Below are 26,343 nucleotides of genomic sequence, written 5' to 3' on the forward strand. Positions count from 1 at the left end.
TAACCCAGCAGGGCATCATCTGCTCTCATTGCTGGGTTAGTCCTCTGGTGGTCAGCTGAACTGCAACAGGAAAGAGTCCTGTGGCTGTGGAAGGTAAGAGGCTGGGATTTGGAGGAATAGGGTGTATTTGTGACTAGGACTTCTCCAAGGCATCTATAAAATTATTCCAAGGACCTGTACAGCTCTTGCAGCTGGTTGGTAGCCCTGGGATCAGTGCTGAAGCTCGGTGCTACTGGTTGAGTCCCTGCTTCCTCGAGGTCTGCCCAGGCAACCTTTTTTCTGGGCTGCATCCCTGGGTTGGTGGTCTGGGTGCCAGCAGCTCCAGCCTCTTTCATTGGGTTGGTGACCTGGGTGGGTGGAGCAGGCCAAAACTTTCTCCATGGAGTCGTTTCTTTGATGACAGAATCTCAAGGCTGTCCTGGGTTCAGCAGTAGCAGTCATGTTTCTCCTTCTTGGTAGCTGGTGCAGTGCTGTGTTTTGATTTCAGCTCGGGAACAGAGCTGATAACAAGGATGTTTTGGTTTGGCCAAGGACTTTGTGAGCCTCATGCTCTGCCAGGGAGGAGGGGAAGCCAGGAGGAAGCAGAGACAGGACACCTGACCCAAACGGACCAAAGAGGTATTCCATACCACAGCACGACATGGCCAGGATGTAACTGGGAGTTAGCCGGAAGGGCTGGGAGACTGCAGGGTTGGAGGAGGTATCGGTCGGAGCTTGGTCGGGCTTGGGGAGCGAGTTATTGGTCAGCTGGTGCTGAGGTGTTGTATTCTCTTCCCTTGTTATTTCCTTTATCATTACTATTACTGGTGGTAGCAGTAGTGATTTGTGTTATACCTTAGTTACTAAACTGTTCTTATCTCAACCCGTAGGAGTTGCACTCTCTCGATCCTCCTCCCCGTTCCTCCGGGAGCGGGGAAGGGGAGAGCCCCGGTGCGGGGGCGGGGGGAGACGGACACGGACCTCGATTGTTGTCAGCTCGGCACCACTCACTGGGAGTGAGTGAACAAGTTACCTGACTGGGTTTAAACCACGACAAAGGCCTTCTCCGTGAGCTCCTGGGCTAAATATTGCAAGTTCCAGGCCTTCTCTGTGGGCTGGAGGGCTGAGTGGTAGGAGCTCCACTCTGTGTCCCTAAAGTGGTTGTCTCTCTGCCAGGGTGTCTGCACTGTGTCCCTGGTTCCTTGAGATCCAGTGTTGAGCTTACCCCATGCGGGGTGTCCATTTCTGAACTGGGGGGCTCAGTGGAGGTAGACTGGCCTCTGTTGCCCTCCTGGGAAGAAGCGGCAAAGGGGAGCAGGTTTATGGACAGAACTGCAGCAGCAAGGGCAGAGCCAGGGTTCCACGCACTGTCTCCAGCACTGTCACCAGCCACTCCAGGCTGAAATCCCACACTCCACTCCTAGGACACCCTTTCCACTCTTCCCTTGCTGAGTGACAACTAGGGCCACAGGGTGATACAGGGAGACAGGTGAGGGCCCCAAGAACACCAGCAGCAGTTCACAAAGCCAAGCACCTTTGGTATTTCCTCTTTCATGCCCCAATCCCCTCCAGGAGAGGCTGGGCTGAGCCCCAGGGGAGGGTCCCTGCAGACCAGGACTTTAGTCCCCACCCTTGCTGCAGGGGAGCTGGATCCAGCCCTGCCCCTTGGGATGACCAGGAAAAGCACATGCCGAAGCAGCTCAGTCCTGTGCAGGGTGAGGCTCCCCTGTGACTCCCCTGTGCATCCAGGTTCTCTTCCTCCAGCACATCTCCACCATTGGGGAACATGGGGCACCAAGGAGAGACTTGGGGGTGCCCTGGGATGGATGTACGCCATCATTTTGTGGATCATCCTGGAGAAGAGAAGGCTGCATGGAGACCTCATAGCAGCCTTCCAGTATTTGAAGGGGGCCTATAAGGGTGCTGGGGAGGGACTCTTCATTAGGGACTGTAGTGATAGGACAAGGGGTAATGGGTTAACGCTTAAACAGGGGAAGTTTAGATTGGCTATAAGGAAGTTCTTTACTGTAAGGGTGGTGAGGCACTGGAATGGGCTGCCCAACGAGGCTGTGAATGCTCCATCCCTGGTGGTGTTCAAGGCCAGGTTGTATAGAGCCTTGGGTGACATGGTTTAATGTGAGGTGTCCCTGCCCATTGCAGGGGGGTGGAACTAGATGATCTTAAGGTCCTTTCCAACCCTAACTGTTCTATGATTCAGATAACCTACCCTCATTTTCATGCTGTCTGACCATGTGGTTGTGGACAAATTTTTGAAATGTAAAACTAGTAAGTATTGATAAATCATAGAATAACAGAATAGTTTGTGTTGGAAGGCACCTTAAAGCTCATCCAGTTCCAACCCCGCTGCCACGGGCGGGGACACCTTCTGCCAGACCAGGTTGCTCCAAGCCCCATCCAACCTGACCTTGAACACTGCCAGGGATGGGGCAGCCACAGCTTCTCTGGGCAACCTGTGCCAGGGCCTCACCAGCCTCACAGGGAAGAACTTCTGATTAATGTCTAATCTCAATCTCCCCTGTGTCAGTTTAACTCCATTCCCCCTTGTCCTGTCCCTACAGCCTTTTGTCAAAAGCCCCTCTCTGGATTTCTTGTCCTCTTTAGGCACTGGAAGCTGCTCTAAGGTCCCCCTGGAGCCTGTCTCCATAGGAGAAAATCGATGCATTGAAAAAAACCCAACTCATGCATTATTTTCCTGTTTCTGCAAACAGCCTAAGAAAATCCCCTCACCTTTGGAAAGGATAAACTGTTTCTTTTCACTCTCTTGGGGCTTGTTAATCTTGAAACTCATGGGGGAAAATGGAAATGTTAGCTATTTCACAACTGACCACTTTAGCAGAACTGCTTGGTTTATGTGTTTAACTCCAAACTGTCTTCTCCCAAGGAGGAGAGACCCAAGCACTGTAACCTCTCCCAGCACCTTTGGGCTGCAGATGCAGAAAGTCACACAGCTGGAGTTTGTGCCTCTCCAGCCTGACATCCACTGCCTACACTGGCAGAGCTGGTTGGTGAGGGTTGCCAAGTGGGATGTATTTCCTCATATAATCCAGTGAGAGCTTTGATGTCTTAAAACCAGAAGTGAATCTGTTATATAATTTCCCACCCGCTGCAGTGGGGAGCCGTGGGAGTTGACGAGCCCTGACTCAGAATCAGGCCTGGCTTTCTGTTTGTATGCACAACCACAGGGTGTGAGCACTGGTATCGCTGGGGTATCGAGTAAAGTCGGAATACCAAGATATTGGTGTGGCAACATAAATCTTTTGCTAAAGTCCCTACTACGCATCTTTCTGGGACTCCAACCCATACAGCATCTCTCCAGATGCTTGCTCTCCTTTAAAAGGCTGCAGTTCTGCATCCAGCTCTGGGGCCTCCAGCACAAAAGGGGCGTGGAACTGTTGGAGTAAGTCCAGAGGAGCCCGTGGAGATGCACCAAAGGCAGGTGCACCTCTGCTCTGGAGGCAGGCTGAGAGAGCTGGGCTTGTTCAGCCTGGAGAAGAGAGGGCTCTGGGGAGACCTTAGAGCAGCTTCCAGTGCCTAAAGGAGCTGACAAGAAATCTGGAGAGGGGCTTTTGACAAGGCCCTATAGTGACAGGACAAGGGGGAATGACTTTAACCTGACAGAGGGGAGATTGAGATGAGACATCAGGAAGAATTTCTTCCCTGTGAGGGTGCTGAGGCCCTGGCACAGGTTGCCCGGAGAAGCTGTGGCTGCCTCATCCCTGGCAGTGTTCAAGGCCAGGTTGGATGGGGCTTGGAGCAACCTGGTCTAGTGGAAGGTGTCCCTGCCTGTGGCAGGGGGTTGGAAATAGATGGTCTTTGCAACCCAAACTGTTCTGTGATTGTATGATTCTGTGATATGACTCATGCAGATAACTGCATGCAAAGGGGTTAACACCTAAGAAAAAAAACCAAAACAAAACCATGGCAGGGGGTTGGAACTGGATGGGCTTTAAGGTCCCTTCCAACCCAAACCAATCTGTGATTCTGTGATGTGTAAAGCCATACTAACAGCTGAAAATGCCATGTTGTCTGTCTGTCCTGGTTAGTCAAAGAGAAAAATTTGATATGTGTGACATTTCTTTACTTGGTTCCAGGTTTCTACTGCATCTTTCACAGCAAGGCAAGGAAATAGTGTTGTGGGTTATTGGAGTGATGGTTATTGCTGTATAAAGGTAGCATTAGCTCTTCTCTGGCAAAGTGCTATCCCATGCCTGCTGTTAGTGATTTCAGCAGCTTGGCTTCTGCACAAGGAGAGAGCATTCACACTTGTGGAATTTGTAGAGTTCAGATGTATGTCTCTGTCGTGGTTTAAATCCAGTCAGGTAACTCGTTCACTCACCCCCCCCCCTTCTTTCCCTCCCCCTACTCCCGGAGGGATGGAGAGGAGAATCGAAAAGAATGCAACTCCCACGGGTTGAGATAAGAACAGTTTAGTAACTAAGGTATAACACAGATCACTACTGCTACCACCAATAATAATAATGATAAAGGAAATAACAAGGGAAGAGAATACAACACCTCACCACCAGCCGACCGATAACTTGCCCCCCTCAGCCTGACCAAGCACCAACCGATACCTCCTCCAACCCTGCCGTCTCACAGCCCTTCCGGCTCACTCCCAGTTACCTCCTGGGCATGACGTGCTGTGGTATGGAATACCTCTTTGGTCAGTTTGGGTCAGGTGTCCTGTCTCTGCTTCCTCCTGGCTTCCCCTCCTCCCTGGCAGAGCATGAGGCTCACAAAGCCCTTGGCCAAACCAAAACATTGCTATCAGCTCTGTTCCCAGGCCGAAAGTCAAAACACAGCACTGCACCAGCTACCAAGAAGGGGAAAAAAGACTGCTACTGCTGAACCCAGGACAGTCTCCAATACTCTTTCTGATCAAGCTGCTCTTTATTATCTTTTTTTTTCTCCTTGCTGTCTGGGAACCCCTGTTCATGCAGGTCTGTTAATTACTTCTGCTTCATCTGGCACTTTCTGGGACTGAGCTTTCATGGGGCAGCTCCAAAGACTCCATAGCAACTGCCCAGCTTCATTATCACAGATGGAGTCCACCCAGCAGCTCAGCCCATGTTACTGTGAGCCAAGAGAGGACCTAGTCCTGGGTGACAGTGGCAGCAGGGACACCCTGTGTGCATCGGCTTTCTAGATGCCTGTGATTCAGTCAAAATTGTGCCTGGTTGCTGTGGCTTAAGGCATCCCTGGAAGTGTTCAAAAACTGCGTAGGCAAGGCCCTTAGTGACATAGTTTAATGGTGGTCTTGGCAGTCCTGGGGTAGTGGTTGGACTTGATCTTTACCTTCCTAGTTGATTCTATGATTTTATGATTTGGCACATTGTGGTCCAGATGATAGCAGTGCTGCATACTTGGTCTGCCTGGTCTGCTCTTCTTACTCTCCCTGCCTCACTCTTCTTACTTTCTTTTTTTAGCTGTCTCTAGAAGAGTCATTTTAGGATGTTATTTATCTCGCAGTTTGTTTGCTATGTAGGATTGAAATGATCTCTTTGCTTCTGTCACTGTTTCCCCTATTTCTGGAGTTAAAGGGTGGAGGGGATGCGTCAGGTATGAGATGCTGCAGCTCATACAGGTTTGCATTTGTTAAAACACTGCCAAGATGTAGGTTTCTGTGCAACTGGCAATAACTTTGTGGAAGATAATTTGCCAGGGAAGGTTGGGTAATGCTTTTTTCCTAAAATTAACATTGGGTTATCCAAGAAACAGTGGCTATGTGCCTATAGAGTCTGTAAAAGCATAGTTTAATGCTAGAACAAAAAGTTGGCTAGAAGAGAGGGTTGCATTTCAGAAATCCCATAATGTGTGGAAGAAAACCTGATTTTTTTTTCATCCAGCAAAATGGGGCCAATTATTTTGAGTTTGCTCTGGGTCAGTTTACTCCTGTGCCAAGCTTATGTTTCTGTTTGGTTAACTGCTACTAATTTGTGCATTTTAATGTGCCTTTTTAATGTCATATTGGCCATGTTCAGCTTGGCGATATGAAAGGAAAACAAAACATGTCTGTACTTACATGGGTGTTCATGTAAGCATTTTCCCCAAGAGTAGTGGCTTATTTTGAAATAGTTATATTTTTGGATTAGCAGGAGAATTCCTTTTTGCCCTATTACACTGCTGAGACTTCAGCAAAGTCAAGGAGGTACTATTTTGAATGTCCACACAAGAAGGGTCTCCTTGTTGGGGATGACCAGCTTATGAAGGGTAGGAATAAGGTCCTCACCACCACTGGTTTGGGAGAGGAGCCCCAGCTGCTGTGCCTGGGGTGGGTTCCACCTCTAGTTGTGCTGGAGGAGTTGGAATGGCTCCTCTGGGTATGGATGAAGAAACTTGCCTCAGTTTTTCTACAGGGGAGGAAAGGGGGAAATATCTGTGTGAGGAAAAAGAAGGAATTACCTGGAAAGTGTCTATGTTTTATGTGGCTGGCTTCAGTTTTTGGAACTTACGTTCCTCTTTGTTGAGTTAAAAATGAAGTATTCTTCTGGACCTTTGAATCCTGCCTTCCAAAACTTGGGGCATTTGACAACTCGCTTTTTAAAGGCTTTGTCTTAGGTGCACTTCTTGGTGGTATACCTGAAATAGCTACTGTGGTTTTCTGCATTGAGGAAAGAAAGGGGTTTTCAACCTGTGAGATTTCAGAAGCCCACTTCAATGTGCTGCGAAATATCTCTGTGAATTTCTCAACTGCATGTACGTGGTGGGGTTTCACATAAATGCATCCTTCAAGCTTACTTGGTGAGCATCTTTATCTGGTCTTGCTTGCAATAAGTAAGATAAATAAGGTTTCTTTTTCTTCTTAGCTCTCTACTTCTGCATTGCCTCTGGCAACCAGGGTTAAAGCAGTAAAACGAGACTTGTAATCTGGGCACAGTCTGCTCCAGACCTCTGCTGTGGTTGCGTTTATTGGATTTTATTGATTTGTCAGCAAATGCTGGAGGGATCTTTAATGAAAATTTACCTGTCTGGCCTGATCTGAGGGGGTAATGTTGGGATTGAATCCATTTCTAAGCCTATGATTTCAGCAGAAAAGACAGATGAGTAAAAGATCCAGATAATTTTAAGATGGGGAGAAGGGAAATTAAGTGTGGTTAGTTTAATTATTTTTTTTTTTTTAAGTTTGTCTCTGCCACAGGAAAAGGGACACCCTGAGAGGATAATTGAAACATCTGTAGTAACTATATGGAGCTAAGTTGTTTTTTTTTCCTTAGAAACCTTGAGAATGAGATGTAGCGATCTGTTTAGCACATAGAATTACTGATAATACATTGATAAGAGCATTATAAATTCTTTACTACAGGGTAATGATTAACATACCTCGTTTTAGTAGGTAGAACTGTGCTGCCCATAAAGGTGTACAAATACATATTTTGTTTGGTGACATAGATGAAAAATAAAATAAAACTCTCTGAAAGTAGAAAGCATCAATCATACTAACTTGCAAGCAATGCAGGTAGAAAATTGGATCCATAGTGCTCATGAAACACATGGAAATTGATACTTAATGTTCTAGTACAGATAGAGGAGAAATTTGTATTTCTTGAGCGAAACACAAGGAAAATGCACTCTCATATATGTATGTGTATATTTTTTTTAATGATATAGTAGTTTAAAATGACATGATATTAAAGACCAGCTGTAAATTTTCCTTGCAATATATTAGAGATAATTACTTTGAGCTATGAGATGAAAAGTAAGAATTAAAGTGCTTTAGTCCTTCCAAATGCTTTCAGTTTATTAATAATCACTCCAAACATTATCTTATTGCTCATGCAGAAAAATATTTCCTTTTTTTTTCCATTCATAATTATTTTCACACTCCAGACTTTTTCCTCTGTTTTCAAATTTTTGTGGGTTTTTTGGTTTTGGGTTTGCTTTGTTTTGTTTTGTTTTTTGCCCCTGGAGAGTCTTTTTGTTGTTGTTGTCCAGCGCCTGACATGTGTCATTTTATTTCTGCCGACCAAATCTAAAATTCAAATAGAGATCCTAACAGCTTAATATTTCCCTCCAAATCCTGTATTTCTGCTAGATTCCCCTTCCATTAGTTGATAATGTTTGGAAATGTTGCAGTGTTTCTTCATCATCATGTGAACATATTTATACAACTTGCTCATCACTGCTGTTATTGTCCAGATGAAATGTCTCCCAGGCATGTTCCCTTAGCGGCTTACCCATCCTCTGGCAGTCCCATTCCTCTCACGCTTCGCTGGGAACTCTGCCTTTCTCTTCCTCTCAACCCAGGCTTCTGCAGGAAGGGGATGAAGGGGTTTGTCTGTGAAATTCCAGAGTCCTAAAATTGTAGAAAGTAGCCTTCCTCTTCCCCCACCCCCGTGTATGTCTTTTTGCCTAAACCTGAATGAGCCATTGTAAGCAGGGTGAGGTACTATCATGGAGGAGGTCTGCACCACCAGGCTCTTAATGTTGCATGTCCTGCTAAAGGACCCTCCACTCCTGCTAACCTGGGTGGGCATCAGCATCGTGGAATGAGTCAGCAAAGACCAAAGCTGTCTGCAGTATTGCCGGAGATCTGCTTTTACCTCTTGGCATCAGCAGGTTCTCAGCTGCAGTTAATGTTTGTGAGTGGGTTCAGAAAGTTGCATGCAAAAGTGCTTTGGGTTCCTGTCTCCACATGGTCACCTGTGTGCAGAATAGCAATTCTAGTGCGGTCTCTGATCGCACGACTATTCAAGTCAGCTGGTGTTCCTGCGCTGAAACTCACAGGATTGGATAATACTGCTGAAATTGGTTTACAGCTTGACTGTACCACATAGTTAGGATTCCTTTTACACTATGCTAGAGCTACTAAAGGTCAAAGTTTTGTGACTTGGGTGGGTGGTTCAGATAGTACAGTTTCATCCCATGTGTTGCTCCTAAAATGCTCCGGTTTTGTTGTAACTAATATAAAAGGAACCTAAAATCTACATTATTTTTGGAATATTTTCAGGTTTGAATTATGAAAAAAAACAAAGCCACCTGCTAGCAGGGCCAATATACCTTAATTACAAGCATGACCATTAATTGTTTTTCCCTTGTATGAACTACACAATATTTAACAGTTATTGCTACTAAGAGAACATACCACTGGTCAATTGGATGGCCATTCCTCCTTATCTCATGACTGAACTACTGAACTATGGATATGGATTAGGGGGTTTTGGTGGTGGGTTTTTTTTTCTTTTTATGTGGGGGATCTTTTTTCTGTGTGTTTTTTTGTGTGTGTGTGTGTGGGGAATGGTGTTTTGTTTTTTGGTTTTTTTTTCTGGTTTTTTTTTTGGGGGGTGTGATTTTGTTGGCTTTTTTGTTTGTTTGCTTTTGTGGTTTTGTTGGGGTTTTTTATTTGTTTGTTTTTTTGTTTGTTTGTTTGTTTGTTTTAAGCAGCATCTTAGAAGTACTCACGTCTGGCTCATTTAAAGCAAACAAGCCAGTGTAGCAAAACGTGGGTTAATGTTTTAATGTGGATGAAATAGCCATGAGATGGGACAGCAGCCACAGGAAGGTCCCCATTTTCTTCCCATTGTATAACACTGCACTTTTTTCACACTATGAAGAAGACAATGTCTATATGGTCTTGTCTTGAGATGAAGCTTTTCATGGTTGCTCCCCCTACTATCCACAGCATGGGAAGCAGCTGGTGATTTGCATGGCTTGTTCTTTCTTCCAGGCTCTTTTTGGTGAAATATTGACAAAGATGCCAATGGAATGATTTCTCTCTGGTATTGAAGTGGCACCCAGGCCCAAAGGGTCTCAGAGCTCACCTTGCATGAGGTCAGATTCCAAAGCAAAAGAAGTTTCTTGAATTTATTAATTTCAGCATTTTCCTATCTGACAAATTTTTGAAGATACACTCTCCTGGTGGAGAACTTATCCAGAGATGTTTCCTTACTGATAGGATATATGGTGGTCTCTCTAGTCTATCAGCCTCAACCTACTTGCAAAAGCCTTCTAGAGCCTGTTTAGATACTGTTTCAGGAAAGGCCCTTCCTTTTCTACACATTTCAGTGAAGTCTGATGCTAACAAGTAGGACTCTCTAATGGCAAGTTTTTCTTTTGTTCTGGAAAGTGAAGTACAAGTAGAAGCAGAGAATGTCACGGAGCAGTGTTTCCTTCTTCTTATTCCCTTCATTTTGTGCTACCCTGATATTGGATCCTTTTCAGAGGGACAGAGGGCTTTATTCTCTATCAGTATGATTTCTGTGGTATGACTGGACTTTTAGGATGCAATAATAGCGTGTTACATGGTGATAGCAGCTCCTTTCTTAGGGATTCTTAAAACTTTTCAGAATGCCTGATACACCTAGTGCTTTGGGAGAACAAAAGGTAGGTATTGGTGTTGCACCTTTCTTATGTTTGGGGGAATGGGGACAGAAAGCTTATCAGATATTTAGATGTCCTCAACTGTAAACAGGCATATATGGCAGAGTCTGGCCCTTTGATCACCTCAGTCATATGGCTGAGGTATAGCTTATGTAGGTGCACTCATGATAAAAACCATTTTATTTTCTTGGGTCTCCTGTGACCCAGGACAGATCCTTCCTTTCTTCCCACTTCTGGCAAGTGGTTTAACTGTCTGCTGTGTCTGTTCTGTTCTCATGCCTGGCTGAACAAGAGGGGTTAATGAGTTTGCAGCACTTGCAGTAAGTCCAGGTCTGGTGGTAGGACTGGCAGAAAGTACTATGATATAAAAAGTACTACAATAAAGAAAGTACTACAAGACATGGACCTGCTCAAGGAGGTCCAGAGGAGGCTGTGAAGATGCTCTGAGGGCTGGAGCACCTCTGCTCTGGAGACAGACTGAGAGATCTGGGCTTGGTCCGGAGAACAGAAGGCTCCAGGGAGCTTCCAGTGCCTAAAGGGGCCAACAAGAAATCTGAAGAGGGACTTTTGACAAGGGCCTGTAGTGACAGGACAAGGGGGAATGGCTTTAAACTGGCAGAGGGGAGATTGAGATGAGATACTGGGAAGAAGTTCTTCCCTGTGAGGGTGGTGAGGTACTGGCACAGGTTGACCAGAGAAGCTGTGGCTGCCCCATCTCTGGTGGTGTTCAAGGACAGGTTGGACGGGGCTTGAAGCAACCTGGTCTAGTGGAAGGAGTCCCTACTTGTGGCAGGGGGTTGGAAACAGATGGTCTTTGCAATCCAAACTGTTCTGTGGTTATATGATCCTGTGAGATGACTCATCTTTTGATAACTGCATGCAAAGTGGCTAACATTAAAAAAAATAAAAATTCATGTTTACTTTAAATCTCAGAAAAGGCAAATGAGTATCTCTCTTCTCTCTTGGCAGAACCAGCTCCTTGTGAAAGGCTTGCTGTTCGTAGAGGAGAAGGTTAAGCTGTGCGAAGGCAAGTATAGTAAGAATCCTGTTTTGGAAGAGAGTTGTGTTTTGATGTTTGGTCAGATGAGATGATTTTCATGTCTGAAAAGCATACAGCCCTTTCTGGTACTGTCTTGGGGTGTCACACAACCTTGTCAGGAGCAGGTTGCGCTGCAGCCCTCGTGAGGCTTAAGGGGTGGTGTGCTGTTTGAATAGCCATGTAGCAGCAATGCTTCCACCAGCTACCTCTCTGTTATGAGAGCAGGAATGTCAGCTTCTGTGGCAGCTGAACCTGCTCAGAGCAGTTCTGGACTGGACATGGGTCCTGTTGCAGAACTGCTCAGAGTAGTTCTGCCTTTTATTTCTCAATGTGATTTGCAGGTTGATGGAAGTATAATTTTGGTTGTTGTCTCATGCTTTTGAGAGCTGAGCTGACAGGTTTTGTGTAAATTTATGGAAAAAACAGTCACTCAGGGAATTAAATCCTTCTGGAAAGAAGTTGATCGCACATGGAGTTCTGTTCAAACCACTGGGCTACAGATGCTTGCAGAGCCTCTGGATGAGGCTAGTGTGGTGTGGTGACTCCTTGTTGGATGCATGTGGGATTAGTTACATTTATTAACAGTTTGCTCAAGCACAGCAAGCTGTCTCGAATATGTGTCTTTATTCAAAACTATGCTGCTGGTTGATTTGACCCATTTTCATAGCCTGTAGGGAAGATCCCTTGCTAATCACCAACCTGCTGTATCTGGGTCATTAAATGCCAATAGGCACTTACAGACTTATGGTCTTGTGTCACTATTGGTGCCAGATTCCTCTGCACCGTTCTTCACCAACTGACCGCTCCACTCAGCCAGCAGGCTGTAGGATGCAGATCCTGAAGGAGCTGTGCAGCCACTCCTGCTTGGTGCCTGCTTTTTCAGCAGTGGCCCTGTAATGGAGGTAAAAAGGCAGACTCATGCATTTTACCTTAAGGAGATGACTCATGGTCACCTTTCTTTCATAATATGTAGGTTTGATGCAGCTCTTGTGGTCACAGCAACAAGAACTTCCTGTGCATGCCTCTTGGTTAGCTCTGTTTTCCTGGAAAATTCCTACTGTCCCAGAAATCAGAGACAGAATAATGTTCCTGCTGCAGGGCATAACAACGTTTTACTGTGTCTGTTTTTCAAATCAGAGCCTTACTTTAACATGATTTTTCTTTATACAGCCTGTCAGAATCTCTTTCAATGCCTGTAGGATTTAAGATTTCTTGAAGAAACAAACCATTTCCCCTTCTCCTGCAGAAGGAAAAGTGATCTATGACATTTCTTTCTGGCTCCACACACCAAAGTGTTGCAGCTGCGGGGAGGAGGCAAAGGAGGGAATGAAACATTCTATTAGTTTGTTTCCTGATGACTTTTTGTTGGCAGTTTCTGGGTAGCTGTTATGGGGGTGTTGAGTAGGTGCTCATTCGCCTGCAGTTGCAGTTTTAAGGCTGGCATCATACCTGACACCGTGAGGCTTTCCTCTGAACCCTCCTGTGGTGGTTGTTGGGCTCTCTGCTCAGAAAGAAATTTCTACAGGATATGGTCCTGCTGGCTTTCTGCTCTCTGTCCTTGTCCTAAGCAGTGCAACCCATGGACAAGCACAGTGCAAGCCCATGTAGAAGTTTTCAGATGGTGAAAGCACTTCAGTACACAGTGATAAGGCTCCTTTGAGCTGCAATTGTACTTTGTTCCAGTTCTCATGTAGGGCCTTTAGTCATGTTGAAGCTGAGCCTTCAAAGATGTCTTGAGCAGCTGCCTTCCATTACTGTTCCTTGAGTCTTGACTGCTGTGAGCTCCAGCTGAGGCTCTATAGAAGGTATCCTGGAAAATTCTTTTGTCGGAATCTTGTATTGTTAAACCTGGGTCTGTGTTTGCACCTGACATTTCTGAGGAATATATCCAAAACTTGAAAAACATGGCAAATCTTTGGCCTTTTTTGGGATGGGAAAGATCTCCTAAGAAACTTAAAAGTTTTGGGCCCAAATGCTGAGGAACACACAGGTCTGCAAGTCAAGCCTATGCGCATAATTTAAGTCTATCCAAACCATTATGTTCAGTAAAGCATTTTTTGTTAATAATAGGCTTTTGACCACAGTTGTAGTCATGATATGGGAATCAGGAGTTGCATAACTTAGTCTGCCTTAATTTTAAATACCCACTTATATTTGGGGATATTTGTTCTTCTTGGAGTCATAGGAGGGGTGACCACAAGTGGATTTAGTTCTGGAACTTTCCCAAGTGCCATATTTGAGAGGAGAGCAGTGGCTTTGTGGCTCATCAAGCTCCTGACTACGATGTATGTGCTTGGGAGCAGGGTCTCAGGCATTGTGAGTGGTCTCCCTGACTCAGTTTGCTGCAGAACAGTTGATGTTGGACATTACAATTGTGCCTGACAAATTTGGTGGCCTTCTTACAATGGGGTTATGGCATTGGTGGGTAAGGGAAGAGGACCTGATGTCACCTACCCAGACTTGTGCAAGGCATTTGACAGTGTCCTGCACAACATCTTTGTTTCTAAACTGGAGAGGCATGGTTTTGACAGATGGACCAGTTGGTGGATATGGAATTGGCTGGATGGTCACACTCGAAGAGTTGCTGTCAATAACTTGATGTCCAAATGGTGACCGTTGTTGAGTGGTGTTCCTCAGGGGTTGCTGTAGGGACTGGCGCTATTCAACATCTTTGTCAATGACATGGACAGTGGGATTGAGTGCACCTGCAGCAAGTTTGCTGTTGACATCAGGCTGTGTGATGTGGTTGACAACACTGGAGGGAAGGAATGGGATCCAGAGGGACCTGGACAGGATGGAGTTCAACAAGGCCAAGTGCAAGGTCCTGCACTTGTGTAGGGGCAGTCCCAAGCATAACTGCAGGTTGGGTGAGACTGGATTGAGAGCAACCCTGAGGAGAAGGACTTGGGGGTTCTGGGTGATGAGAAGCTCCCCATGACCCAGCCGTGTGTACTCGCAGCCTGGAAACCTCCCATGTCCTTGGCTGCATCACCAGCAGAGTGAGCAGCAGGTCAAGGGAGGGGATTCTCACACTCTGCTCTGCTCTGGTGAGACCCCCCCCCCCCCCCGCAGTGCTGTGACCAGCTCTGGGGCTGTCAACACAAAAAGGACGAGGAGCTGTTGGAGCAAGTCCAGAGGAGGCCATGAAGATGCTTCGAGGACTGGAGCAGCTCTGCTCTGGATACAGGCTGAGAGAGCTGGGCTTGTTCAGCCTGGAGAAGAGAAGGCTCCAGAGAGAATCGTAGAGCAGCTTCCAGTGCCTAAAGGGGCTGACAAGATACTTGGAGAGGGACTTTGGCAAGGCCCTGTAGTGACAGGACAAGGGGGAATGACTTTAACCTGAAAGAGGGGAGACTGAGTCTTGGGCAGAAATTCTTCCCTGTGAGGGTGCTGAGGCTCTGGCACAGGTTGCCCAGAGACGCTGTGGCTGCTACATCCCTGTCAGTGTTCAAGGCCAGGTTGGACTGGACTTGGAGCAACCTCGTCTAGTAGAAGGTGTCCCTGCCTTTGGCAGGGGGTTGGAACTGGATGAGCTTTAATGTCCCTTCCAACCCAAACCATTCTGTGATTCTGTGATTTACCTGCTGGTTGTCGGATTCAGCTGCTAACACATGGCTGTGCTCCCATGCTAGTTGAGCATGCTAACTGTGAGCTGTGAGATTTGCAATCCTTTGTTGTGGAGTTAAAGCCCCTGGTTAAAGAGAGGTTTCACTTTGTTGTTGGAATTCATCTCATGTTTCACATAGAGCTGTCTTCTTTGCAGTAAGGGACAAAGCAATTTATGGTCACAGTCTTGTGTCTCTGCCTGTTAAGGTGAAGCTCAGCTGAGTGATGTCCAGTTTTGGATGGAAACTGTGAAGGGTGGGTTTGTATCTCTTATTTGGGGGGTTAGAGAGTAGTGGGAAAATTCAACTTGATTTTGGTGCTCCTTTTGCTAAAGCTCTTGGTCCAAATCTGTTTTCGTAGGTGAGGATCGCATTGATGTCCTGTCTGAAATCTGGGATCACTATTTTACAGAGACTCTTCCTACACTCCAGGCAATATTCTACCCAGTCCAGGTAACCTTAATTATAACTCAGCCTTCATTCAGGTGGGGCAATGTAGTAACAATATCTGCTATCAGCACATAGAAACTTCTGTTTCAGCAGCACTTTTTGGCCACTGGCTAAACAGGTCTCAAAAACCTTTAAACTGTATCTGGGAGGAAGTAGAGTAGCATTAACTGTGTAAGAAGAACTGCTGAAATCTACTGGGCAAGCACAGTTTGGGCTGAATTTATTCCTATTTGTCTACCCTCTCTCTGTGCTTAGCTAAGCTTTAATGCTGAAACTATTGGATGATACATTATCTAGGCTGAAGCTCTGTGCCATTCGTATTTCTATTTCTTCTGCTTTTAAATTGCTGGGACTGTTGGTGCAAATGGTAATACTAACAACTTGTCTTCAGAGGGACAAGTCTGAAGACTAGATCAGGGACAAATGTGTCTAACTCACCCTAACTACTTTTGGAGGGCTTATGTCCCAGTTGTGCCTTTGGAAAATCCTCTATTGGGATTTTTTAAGCTTTAATAAGGGGACAAGTAAATCTATGGGTAGAGGATGAATGAACACCTTCATGTAAAACCTGTTTACTGGACATTTTGAAAGCTGAGTATCCTGTCAGAAGTGTTGAGCTCTATCATTTTTAAAGGTAGTTTTAGTCAGGGTTTCCATACAAGCAGTGCAGCTACCTCCCCGGCCTATTTTAATCTTTTTTTCCATGAGAGGAAAAGAAAACCATACCTCATGAGGAGACTGATGTTCTTGGAAACACTAGCCTCCTCCTCTTGACTTCTGACTCTTTTGCAAGACACTGCTTTCCAGAGCACTTTAAAATTATTTTCTCTTATATTGTTTGAAAGGCAGCAGGTAAAGCTCAAAGCTTGTCCTTTTGCTCTAGTCCTGTTAAGGCTGGCATTTCCTAAAAGAGAAAGGACTTCTGCAAAAACAGATACTAACCTTTCTGCTGTGTTTATTTTTATTCTTTCCTTGCTGCAGACGCTTAAAGGTAGGTGTTTGGCAGGTAAAACTGCACAATTATAATATCCTCCCTTGTCTGTCATACCCACTGATGCTAATAATTCTGCCACTTACCAGAAAAATTTATTCCACTCCTATTAAGTGTCTCTAATGAGAAACTGAACAAAAGTTACTGCACAGTGGGTGCAGGTTTTGATAGTAACTAGATGGTGAAAGATTTACTATGGGATGTTGAAGTTCTTTGAAAGCATAGCTTTTTTACTATATTTGTCATGTCCCAATATCTGAGTCACTCAGAATTATTTCACAGAAGCTGTGAAGTTAGGGAAGTATTGCCATTTAACAGATGAGGAACTGCAATGTGACAGACAGTATATTTAAAGCTCTGTAGCCTACATAAATGTATGGATTTAAACCACCTAAATACATCCAAGAATACAGCCAGGTTGGATGGGGCTTTGAGCAACCTGATCTAGTGGAAGCTGTCCCTGTCCTTGGCAGGGGATTGGAACTAGATGAGCTTTATAGTCCCTTCCAACCCAAACCATTCTGTGATGCTACAATAAGAATTTGGGTGAGCTCTCCTAGGCTGCGACAGAGAGAGTTGCTGGTGAAGCAAGGAATGAGAAATTGCTCTTATCCCAGGCCAGTGCCCTAATAACAAGATCGGGCTCTTCCTATGAAAAGGGTACTGTATGTTCCTATTTACGCATTGTGTCACCACATGCGAAGAGAGCTCATCTAGTAAATCTTTTTCACCAAGCCGCAGTTCCTTTATGTGCTGCTCTGGAAGATGGGAAAGTCAGTTTGTGGTTGGTTCCCTGTTCTTTGCTGCAAATGTCAATGTGATTATTTGGTTGTGCCCTTCTGTGGTTTCAGGGACTGCCCATTCAGAATGAAAGTCAGCTGAATGTGTGAGCGTATGATACTGAAGGTAGTAACTAGAAGTAACTTCCTATTTCAGCTAAATTTAAACCCGAGGCTCATAGCTGTTTCAGAACTATGACCTTTAAGCCAGCCAAGTTGGTTAAATTGCTGTACAGAGGAAAACTATGTAAACAGGTCACTGGCTTTCATATAGTTGCAGTTGTTGATGTAACTACTTGGTGTGGAAAAAGAATAGCAAATTTTGTTTTGTTTGGCATGATGAGATGTTTGCATTTTGAAATGGGGTTTGAAGTTAATGGGACTAAACTGCGTGATATAAATAAAAAGTGTGCAGCTGTTGAGATATAGTTCAGAGATATGTACCAGTCTTTTCTACACCTCTGTGTTTCTAAATACAGTGATGGTTTAAAACAGCAAAGTGCTTTTATTATGGCAGAGCTGCCCTCCAGACTATTGGATTTAATATGTATTTACATATTAATGCTGTTAATTATGACATTAAACCCATTATAAGTTAACGATTAACTGCTTTTAATTCCTTCCAGCTAAATATTTGCCATGTTGAGTGTGTTATGGAGACCATAAATTAATTCCCAAACAGACCATGGGGAAGAGATTAATATACTGGGAAGAACAAGAGAAATTCTTAAGGCTAGAAATTGCTGGGCAGGGCTGGAAGGAAAAGTTTTGCCATTAACCTGCAGTGGGGCAAGAGAAAGCCGTGTGGATGTTAAGCATAGCAGAGGGAAAGGCAGTAACACCAGAATGCATAATGGAGTCCAAATGCGTTTAAATATGCTGAGAAATATTACATAATCTTCATCTGTTAAGCCTGCTCACTTGTGTTGTTGATGTAGAAGAGTAACCAGGAGGATATAGAGCACCCTGTTGCTCCTTAATATGATCAAAGCTGTTGCTCTTTAAAATGATGTTTGGTACAAGCAGTCTTGCTAGCTTTGCTGTAGCCTAAATCCCAAAACCTGTAATGGACTGACTTGTGGATTTTTGTCGTATCAGCAAGGTATAAAGTGTAGTCGTGGTTTAAGCCCAGCCGTAAATCAGACCACGCAGTCTCTGTCTCACTCCCCCTCTTCCCCCCCTCCATCCCCCCTGCTCCCGGAGGGATGGGGAGGAGAATCAAAAGAGTGTAACTCCCACAGGTTGAGATAAGAACAGTCCAGTAACTAAGGTATAATACAAATCACTGCTGCTACCACCAATAATAATAATGATAAGGGAAATAACAAAAGAAGAGAATACAACCGCTCACCACCCACCGACTGATACCCAGCCTGACCAAGCAATGATCTAGCCCTTCTGGGTAACTGCCCCCAGTTCTACATCCTGGGCATGATGTGCTGTGGTATGGAATACCTCTTTGGTCAGTTTGGGTCAGGTGTCCTGTCTCTGCTTCCTCCCAGCTTCCCCTCCTCCCTGGCAGAACATGAGACTCACAAAGTCCTTGGTCAGAGTAAACATTACTGAGCAACAACTAAAAGCATCATTGTTATCAGCTCTGTTCCCAGGCTGAAAGTCAAAACCACAGCACTGCATCAGCTACTAAGAAGGAGAAAAATGACTGCCACTGCTGAACCCAGGACAACCTTGACCAGAAAAAGGATCCAGCACAGGCCAGATGTAGGCTTAGTTAAGGAATACTCTGTACCAACCTCTTTCGCAGCCAGACCTTCTCTGGTTTCTCAGCTCAAAAGCAGGAGCTGCATCCGTCTGGCCTTTGGATGTTTGTGAACAAATTGGGTGGCAGTTGAGTTTCATGAATATGTAGTCTTTTGGTGAAATACAGACCCATTTTGGCTTCACTCCAAACCTAGTGACATCTCAGGTGAGGTGTTACTCTTTTTGGAGTTTGTGTGGGGTGGAGACTGAGAGGGAAGTGATCAAAGAGTACTATGAATCCTCAACCTTATCATCTGGGGGTGCTTTGCCACAGCAGCAAGGGCAGGATAGACCCTTTCTCTCTGTGTGCATACATGTGTTGATGTGATGCTTACACATCCCTTCACCAATTCTTGGACTTTGCCTTCTGTGTTTTTTAGGGTCAGGAGTTGACGATCCGTCAGATTGCTCTTCTTGGCTTCAGAGACTTGGTCTTGCTAAAAGTAAAATTGGAAGAAATTCTTCCTCTGGTCCAGACAAAACTTCCAGCTTCCATTGTCCAGATGCTGTTAATTCTGCAGGTGGGGAGCCTCTGTTCTTTGTCTGACTCTACCTGGTTCTCTCAATCTCATTGAACTGGAAAGGAGAGTGAGGAGGGAAGACAGTGTGATGAAGGGGAAGCAATGTGTGCTAATTTGGGAGTGCTAAGTGTAGAAATAAAAGCTGAATTTGAATTTCCTGAGTTTCCCTGGGAACAGGTAAGGAAGTTGCCATGAAAGGGCTGGGTTTTGCTGACTGGTGTTCCTCCTCTCCAGCCAGGAACAGAAATAGGTTTGTTTTCTTTTTGTTGTTTTTCTTTTTTTTTGTTTTGTTTTTTTTTTCCCACATGTATTTTAATCTCCCAGCTTCTCTGAAGTCCTCTTTGTGCCCTGGTTCTCCTCGTTTCTCAGCTTTACCATGTCAGGGTGAGGGTCTGTCACAGTGAACTGTGGAATTTGGACGAGCCGTGACTGCCGACTGACTGACACGAGCGCCTTGGCTGGCTGGGATGCTAAGCAGCACCTCCCATGAGAGGGGGAATACCTTTTGGCAGCACACAAAATGTTATACATCTTCCAAAGGCCTCTCCCAGACTTTCTGGGAGGACTAACTTTTTCATCCAGACCTCAAGAGAATATTTTCCAAGCATGCCAAACGCAGTTGACTATACCAGCTAGTTTACCTTTTTATGTAACCCAGCCTGACAGTCCTGCAAAATACCATGTTAACCAGGTGGCTGTTTGGGTTTCTTCCAGTTTTAGTTCTTCTTCAGTGTACCTTATAAAAAGTGGCAGGGAATAAAACTTCCTCAAGTGCAATCAAAATTGCAAAGTGGCTTAGCTGGTATTTCTGTGGGAGTTTTTGCTATTCAGATGTTCCCAGTGACCCAGACTTCAATAGCAGAATATACTAAAGTGTCAACTTAATTTCCCTGAAATATTTTAATAAAAGAATCTTGAGGGCAAAGAGGGTCCTGGAAAGAAAAGCTTACTGAGGCTTAGCAGGAAGTTAAGATCGTGTACAGTTTCTGAAATTACTGTTAAATTGGTTTGTGTTATCTACCATCTTCACAGCTGTAAGCTGAACTACAGAGGTGCCTTTCTTGCAGTCCTGCCTAGGAAAGGAGCAGTGCTTTGCCAAAGATATTTTAAGGCTTTTTTATGAAGATCTGTTTCCTGGTAGAACTAGCAAATCCTTGGTATGAGTGTGCCTTGTACCTACCTATCCCTTGGTCAGAAAAAAGACAGCTAGATATATGATGTCTATGGGGTTATAGCTATGACTTGAACATGGAGGTTGACCAGAATGGCACCCAAAAGCTCCATTTGGGCTTATCAACTGTGCTTCTCCATGTGGTCTACTGATATGGTTGAATTATTCCAGTGCAGAGATATTTGACAGATGCTAGGCTTTACTCAAAAACCTGACTCAGAAGTAGGTAAGAATAATGTTGCTTTTAATGGTTGAATTTCAGAGTGTCCATGAGCCTACTGGACCCAGTGAGGGCTACCTACAGCTGGAAGAACTCGTCAAGCAAGTAGTATCACCATACTTGGGTTTGTGTGAGCATCATGGCTTCTCTGGTAGCACCTGCTTGCTTGGTAAGTCATATGTATCATACAGAAGCCCTTTTTGGGGTGTGAGGCAGTGCTAGAAAGTTGACAGTGCATGGCTCCGTGAGAAACAGAAATCAAAGGCTAAAACATCTTGGCCCACTTGGTGAACCAGTAACAGATCCCCTGAAATTCAACAGGGCTGAGTGGAAGGTCTTCCTGCCTGTAGCATGGTGTTGGAACTAGATGAGCTTTAAGGCTCCTTCCAACCCAAGCCCTTGAAACTCGAACTGTTTAAAAAAAAAAAAAGGAAAAAAAAAATAAAATTTGTATATAAACTGTGGATAAATGGGTCTAGGTGAGACAACTGGCATTTCACTTCAGGAAATGGATACTTGTTGTGGAAAACTCCTCCACACATGATCCATGAGCTCTGCTTAAACACATGGCCAGCCAGAAAGGATTGGTTAGCTAGGAAATGGGTGTAGTGGTACTGATTTGATAGTTGAGAAGATTTAAATAGAACAAGTAAAGAAAGCTCTAGTCTTCCTCTGTTTGTATAAGCTTTAGCCTTTGTGTAGATGCAGATTGTAGCAAGCTGGAGGCACACAGCCTGTCTTTTCGTACACCTTAGCAGCACAGGGGAAAAGATGGTCTTGCACTCAAAGGACTTATCATGACTCAGGTGATCTGTGCCTCTAACAAACTCATGGCACCATTTCAGGCTAACTGTGGCTCAGTTTGTTTCTTCTTGTGGTTGCTAAGCAGTTAAATACCTTTTGTGCAAATGAGCATGGTCATACAGCTCAGCATTGATTTGTAGGCCTGATCAGGAGCTTAAATCTAGGCTAAAAAGTTGAGGTTTGACTAATTTGATTGCTTTGCTGTTTATGGACACCTGCATGCTGCTGGGATAGTTTGGAAGGTAGCCTTCTGACCTGTACTGAAGTTTCCAACCATCCTGAATTTCCACCAGCTGAACAAGTCATTAGTGATAAAAGCAGATTTTTGCATGGATTGGCCTTGTAAACTTTGTGTGCCTTAATATAGTTGTACTTACTTCTGTTTTAGCTGTCATTTATTTGTGTGCATTTCCAAGGTGGCCTTTTGCCCCCACTCCACCCTGTGCCGAGCAAGAGGAAAGAATGAACTTCTGTTTGCATGACACAATACTGACAGCAGAGCAGCACTTCTCTGCAAATATTCTTGGTATTTCCAAGTGCTTCTGTGGTGGTTGGTTCTTTTCATTAAGTCCCACTTCTAATCAAACCTCATTCTCTTCCTCTGTCCCTCCTTCTGTCACCTATTTACTTTCTCAGAACCAGTTTCTTCTCTCACTGGGCAGCCTCTAATGATGATGGAGCGCAGTAGGTTCCCTCAATTAGCTTTTTAGAAATGGATTATTGAGCTTTGGAGGTGCTTGATTCTCAAGAGATGCTGTGGAGGCCAAACAGCCATCTGAACTGGAGAGCCTTTAAGACAAATGAGTGTTGGGAAGTACAATGTTTGATCACAGCTGTGGATGCACATAAGGCTTTAAGTATCTTAAACTTGATTTAAAGTGAGAGAGGAATGCAGCAGGCATAGATATGAAAGGGGACACGAATAGCTCACATAGGGGGTTCGTAGAGGGAATAGGGAAAAAGATAAAACAACCACCCTGTGTTTTAAGCCTAATGTGTTAAACCTAACATCACTACTGATTCGAGTTTGCTGGCAAAAAAATTCCTAAAAAATTCCTCCCAGTTTATATTCCTGACCATAACACATCAAAATAGAAATAACATTTCTAGTCACACTATGAATGACAGCTCCCTTAAGAGACTGTCTGTTGTGGCCAAGAAAGTAAATGGGGAAAAATAAAGCAATAGGTGAATATTCAGAGTTCATCCTAATTTTTACCTGCTTCTCATGAGGGATTTTAATTTTGTTGCACAGAAATAATCTCTGGATTTTTTTCCTCAAAAGAGTCAGGTCCAACACTACAACTTGCTGTGGTTTGAGGTGCAGGTGACGCCTAAAGAGTATATGTATTGTAACCAGTCAATAATTGTTTGCCCACATTCTTAAGCATTAAATGAACCATTTAGAATGAATGTATTATTAGCAACAGTTGGGTGAAGTGCTGTCGTAACTTGGCTCTCTGCAGCAACATATAGTTTGTTTTCTGCTTTTCTTCCTGATGCAAGCTTCCAAAACTCTTTTATAACCTTCAGTTACAAGTGTATTTTTGTTACTCTGTCTCTTAGGCTCTGCAGTCTTGGTGGGCTTTGAGCAACCTGTCTAGCAGAAGGTGTCCCTACCCGTGGCACGGGGCTGGAACTAAATGAGCTTTAAGGTCTCTTCCAACCCAAACCATTCTATGATTCTATGGCTTTATGAAATGAGAGCCTGCACTTCAAGGAATTTGGTGAGAAACAGGAAGACAGGTAGGGAACAGATTTATCAGCTGCTTTGCGAATAGTTAAACATGAGGTGTTTAATGCCACGTAGCATGCTGCATGGCAATAGAAGACAGAAGGTGAAAAGTAATGCTGTCTGATTCAACCTGAATTACAGCGAGCCAAGGGACATATTCAGACCTGTGCTTTTCTTAAAGCTGTCAGTGCCAGAATTGAAATGATACAGGGCTGGGGACTGTATCTTAGGTTTGAGTTTTAAACCTGTGCTCCAAAAGTCCTGCCTGTCTCTTCCGTGCCTTTGCCTCCTAGATGTTGTGGGCTGTTGCTGTGTGCTGTTAGGTCTTGACAGTGTTCAGCCCCCAACCCAATATGTTTTAAAGCAGATGAAATGTTCTTTTTCTTGCATAATCTTTTAAAAATGCAGTGGGATAACACTAGCAGAGTCACCTTTCCTAGGGAGCTGGAGAGCCAGTTCAATGCAATCATCAGGAATATCATGTTGATACCAGCTATTGGCATCTCCTGTGAGAAATTTTCTAGAGAAGGTGATAGCAACTTACATCCTCACAGAATGTTTCTTGGACTTGTGCCGCTTTAGGAAACCTGCACATGAGAGCTCCTAGTTGGTCCTCACCTCGCTGGGTGAGAGAGATGACCATCAGGATGCTAAAGGAAGTCCCTTTGCTGCACTTAGTAGTTGTTGAATTACTTCTCTTATGGGCAGCAGCACTGTTGCCATACCACAGGATGGGAGGTGGCTCCTTCCCAAACCTCTGACAGTAATCACAGGATCACAGGTTTGGGTTGGAAAGGATCTTAAGGTTATCTAGATCCAACCCCCTGCCATGGGCAGGGACACCTTTCACTAGACCAGGTTGCTCCAAGTCCCATCCAGCCTTGCTTTGAATACTGCCAGGAATGGGACAGCCACAGCTTCTCTGGGCAACCTGTGCCAGGGCCTCACCAATAACAGCAGGAGATCATTTATAACTAACTTAATAGTTCATAACTAATGAGTACCCAGTGGTAATGAGGTGAGACATTCTGTGGCTCCATACCAAGCCCTCTCTGTTCCAGAAAGCAAGCATTAGCAGTAGATATAGCTCCTAACTAGCACATAACCTGGTAGTAATGAGGTGGGAAGGCCAGCCTAGGAGTTGGAGCAATGCTTTGTCTGTGCCCTACTGACCCTTCCTGCTTCCTTTTTCTCTTCCAGAGAGACGGTACTCCAGATCCCGTCCCAAGACTGGTGCCCCGAATTATCCATCTCACTTGATGACAAGCCGGCAGCCTGGCGAGATGGCCCTGACCCCGCTGACAGAGCAGGAGGGTGAGGCTTACCTGGAGAAATGCGGTAGCATCCGCCGCCACACTGTTGCCAATGCTCACTCGGATATTCAGCTCCTGGCAATGGCCTCCATGATGCATACAGGAATTGTGATTGAGGAGTCGGATAGTACTGATAAATGCCTCCTTCTGCAGCCCAGTTTTAGCCACAGGCAGTGCTCCAGTGAGCCCAGTATTCCTGATGGGCCAGAGGGAGTCATGGCAGCAGGTAGGCAGGACCCTGCTGAGCTGAACTGCACATCAGTCAGCTAGAAGTCTTGCTGAGGAGAGGAGAACTGTATGTATATTCAGTGTGTTGTGTCATCCCTGCTGGAGGGAAAAAAAAGAAAAAAATCAAACTTTGCTCATGTCATTGAAATGGCCTTGAGGGATCTTCTGTTTCTGTAGGAGTACTCTCTGGACTTGCTAGTACTCTCTAGATTTATTTTTCTTGCCTGTCTGGGACCCTTGTTGATGAAGGGACCAGGCTGCTCCCAAATGGGCACTTTCTATACTTTCTTCTGTCAGCTTTCTCCCTCTAGTAGTTCAAAACCTCAGGTTTCCTTCTGTTTCTTTGTTAGGATACAAATTAGCCCCTTTCTGGTTTTCTCCATCTCTCCCAGCTTTGTGCTACTTGTTTGCTCTTTGTTCCTGCGGCAGAGTGCTCTGTGCAAAATGTGCTCTTTGCTCCTGGCGGCAGGGATGGCTGAGGCTGGCGTTTTTCTCCTTTGAAGTTGAACTCGGGTGAAACTATTTGCATCCTGCAGAAAGGTCTGCTCAGGTGGGTTGTGAGAGGAGATCCTTCACTTTGCCTCCCATAGGCATGGATGAAAAATCCAGATCCAACTTTTTTTGCCCCAGACCCAAAGAGAACTCAAGGAGTCCCAGCTGAGCTGAGTACTTCATATTATTGTATTTAGTTCCAGTGACATCTCTGGGGGTGCTGGTGTCAATTTGGTATAAAGAATGTGTGAGTGTGTAATTTGTGGGCATATATAGTCCTGAGCATCATGGCATTTGGCATCAGTTTGCTTTCAAAATGTTGTTGGAGGGCTACAATGAAAGGAGAAATCCACATAGGTTCCTTTGGGAAGGAGACACTGGGCAGAGCCTGCACTTGTTGGGGAGGCATAAAGGTGCTTCCTCAGCACTGGCCCATCGTGATTCCAGATGATTTCATCCTTGGGCTGCCCTGGTACTTTTAGCACTTGTGAAACCACGGATAACTGGTAGGTAGTAGAAAGGAGTCCTGTTATGGTAGTGTATTCATGAAGTGCTCCTGACCTCCAGTGGTGTCTGACTCAGTGCAGTGTTGCCTTTAAGATGAAGTGAAGGTTCTTTGCAGTCTTGCTTTTTGTTTTGAAGATTATGAGTGGTTCCAGTTTCCGAGTGTCAGGCCCTGCAACCTGCACTGTCTACTCTGTAGCATCATTTGGTACTCAAATGCTGCTTCTGTGGGAACAGAACCCATCTGTTTTAGCAATTCCCTGGGTTGCTCTGCTGCTGTCTTGCTAAGCAGATTTGCAAATGTAATTACAGGCTTAGAGGTGAACCAAAATGCTGCCTTAAATGTCAAATCCCATTAAAAATAGGGGTATAACACCACTGCCACTTGAATCTAGTCCCTGTGGTACTGGCTGTAA

At 44.9% G+C, this 26,343-nt stretch overlaps 1 protein-coding gene across 1 annotated transcript in view; it reads left to right on the top strand.

The window, feature by feature from the left end:
• Window positions 1-25,221, top strand: part of PRR5L (proline rich 5 like) — a 41,329-nt gene extending 16,108 nt beyond the window's left edge. The window contains exons 5-9 of the mRNA XM_057410945.1: window positions 11,287-11,344; window positions 15,323-15,414; window positions 19,320-19,460; window positions 20,894-21,020; window positions 24,591-25,221. Coding sequence (XP_057266928.1) covers window positions 11,287-11,344; window positions 15,323-15,414; window positions 19,320-19,460; window positions 20,894-21,020; window positions 24,591-24,973 — 801 coding nt within the window. The 3' untranslated portion in view covers window positions 24,974-25,221. The remainder of the gene's footprint in view (window positions 1-11,286; window positions 11,345-15,322; window positions 15,415-19,319; window positions 19,461-20,893; window positions 21,021-24,590) is intronic.
• Window positions 25,222-26,343: the final 1,122 nt, after the last annotated feature.

Source organism: Pezoporus wallicus, unplaced genomic scaffold (genome assembly GCF_028554395.1).
Source record: "Pezoporus wallicus isolate ANWC-B61680 ecotype Strahan unplaced genomic scaffold, APGP_CSIRO_Pwel_v1 contig_5958, whole genome shotgun sequence".
NCBI classification, from domain to species: domain Eukaryota; kingdom Metazoa; phylum Chordata; class Aves; order Psittaciformes; family Psittacidae; genus Pezoporus; species Pezoporus wallicus.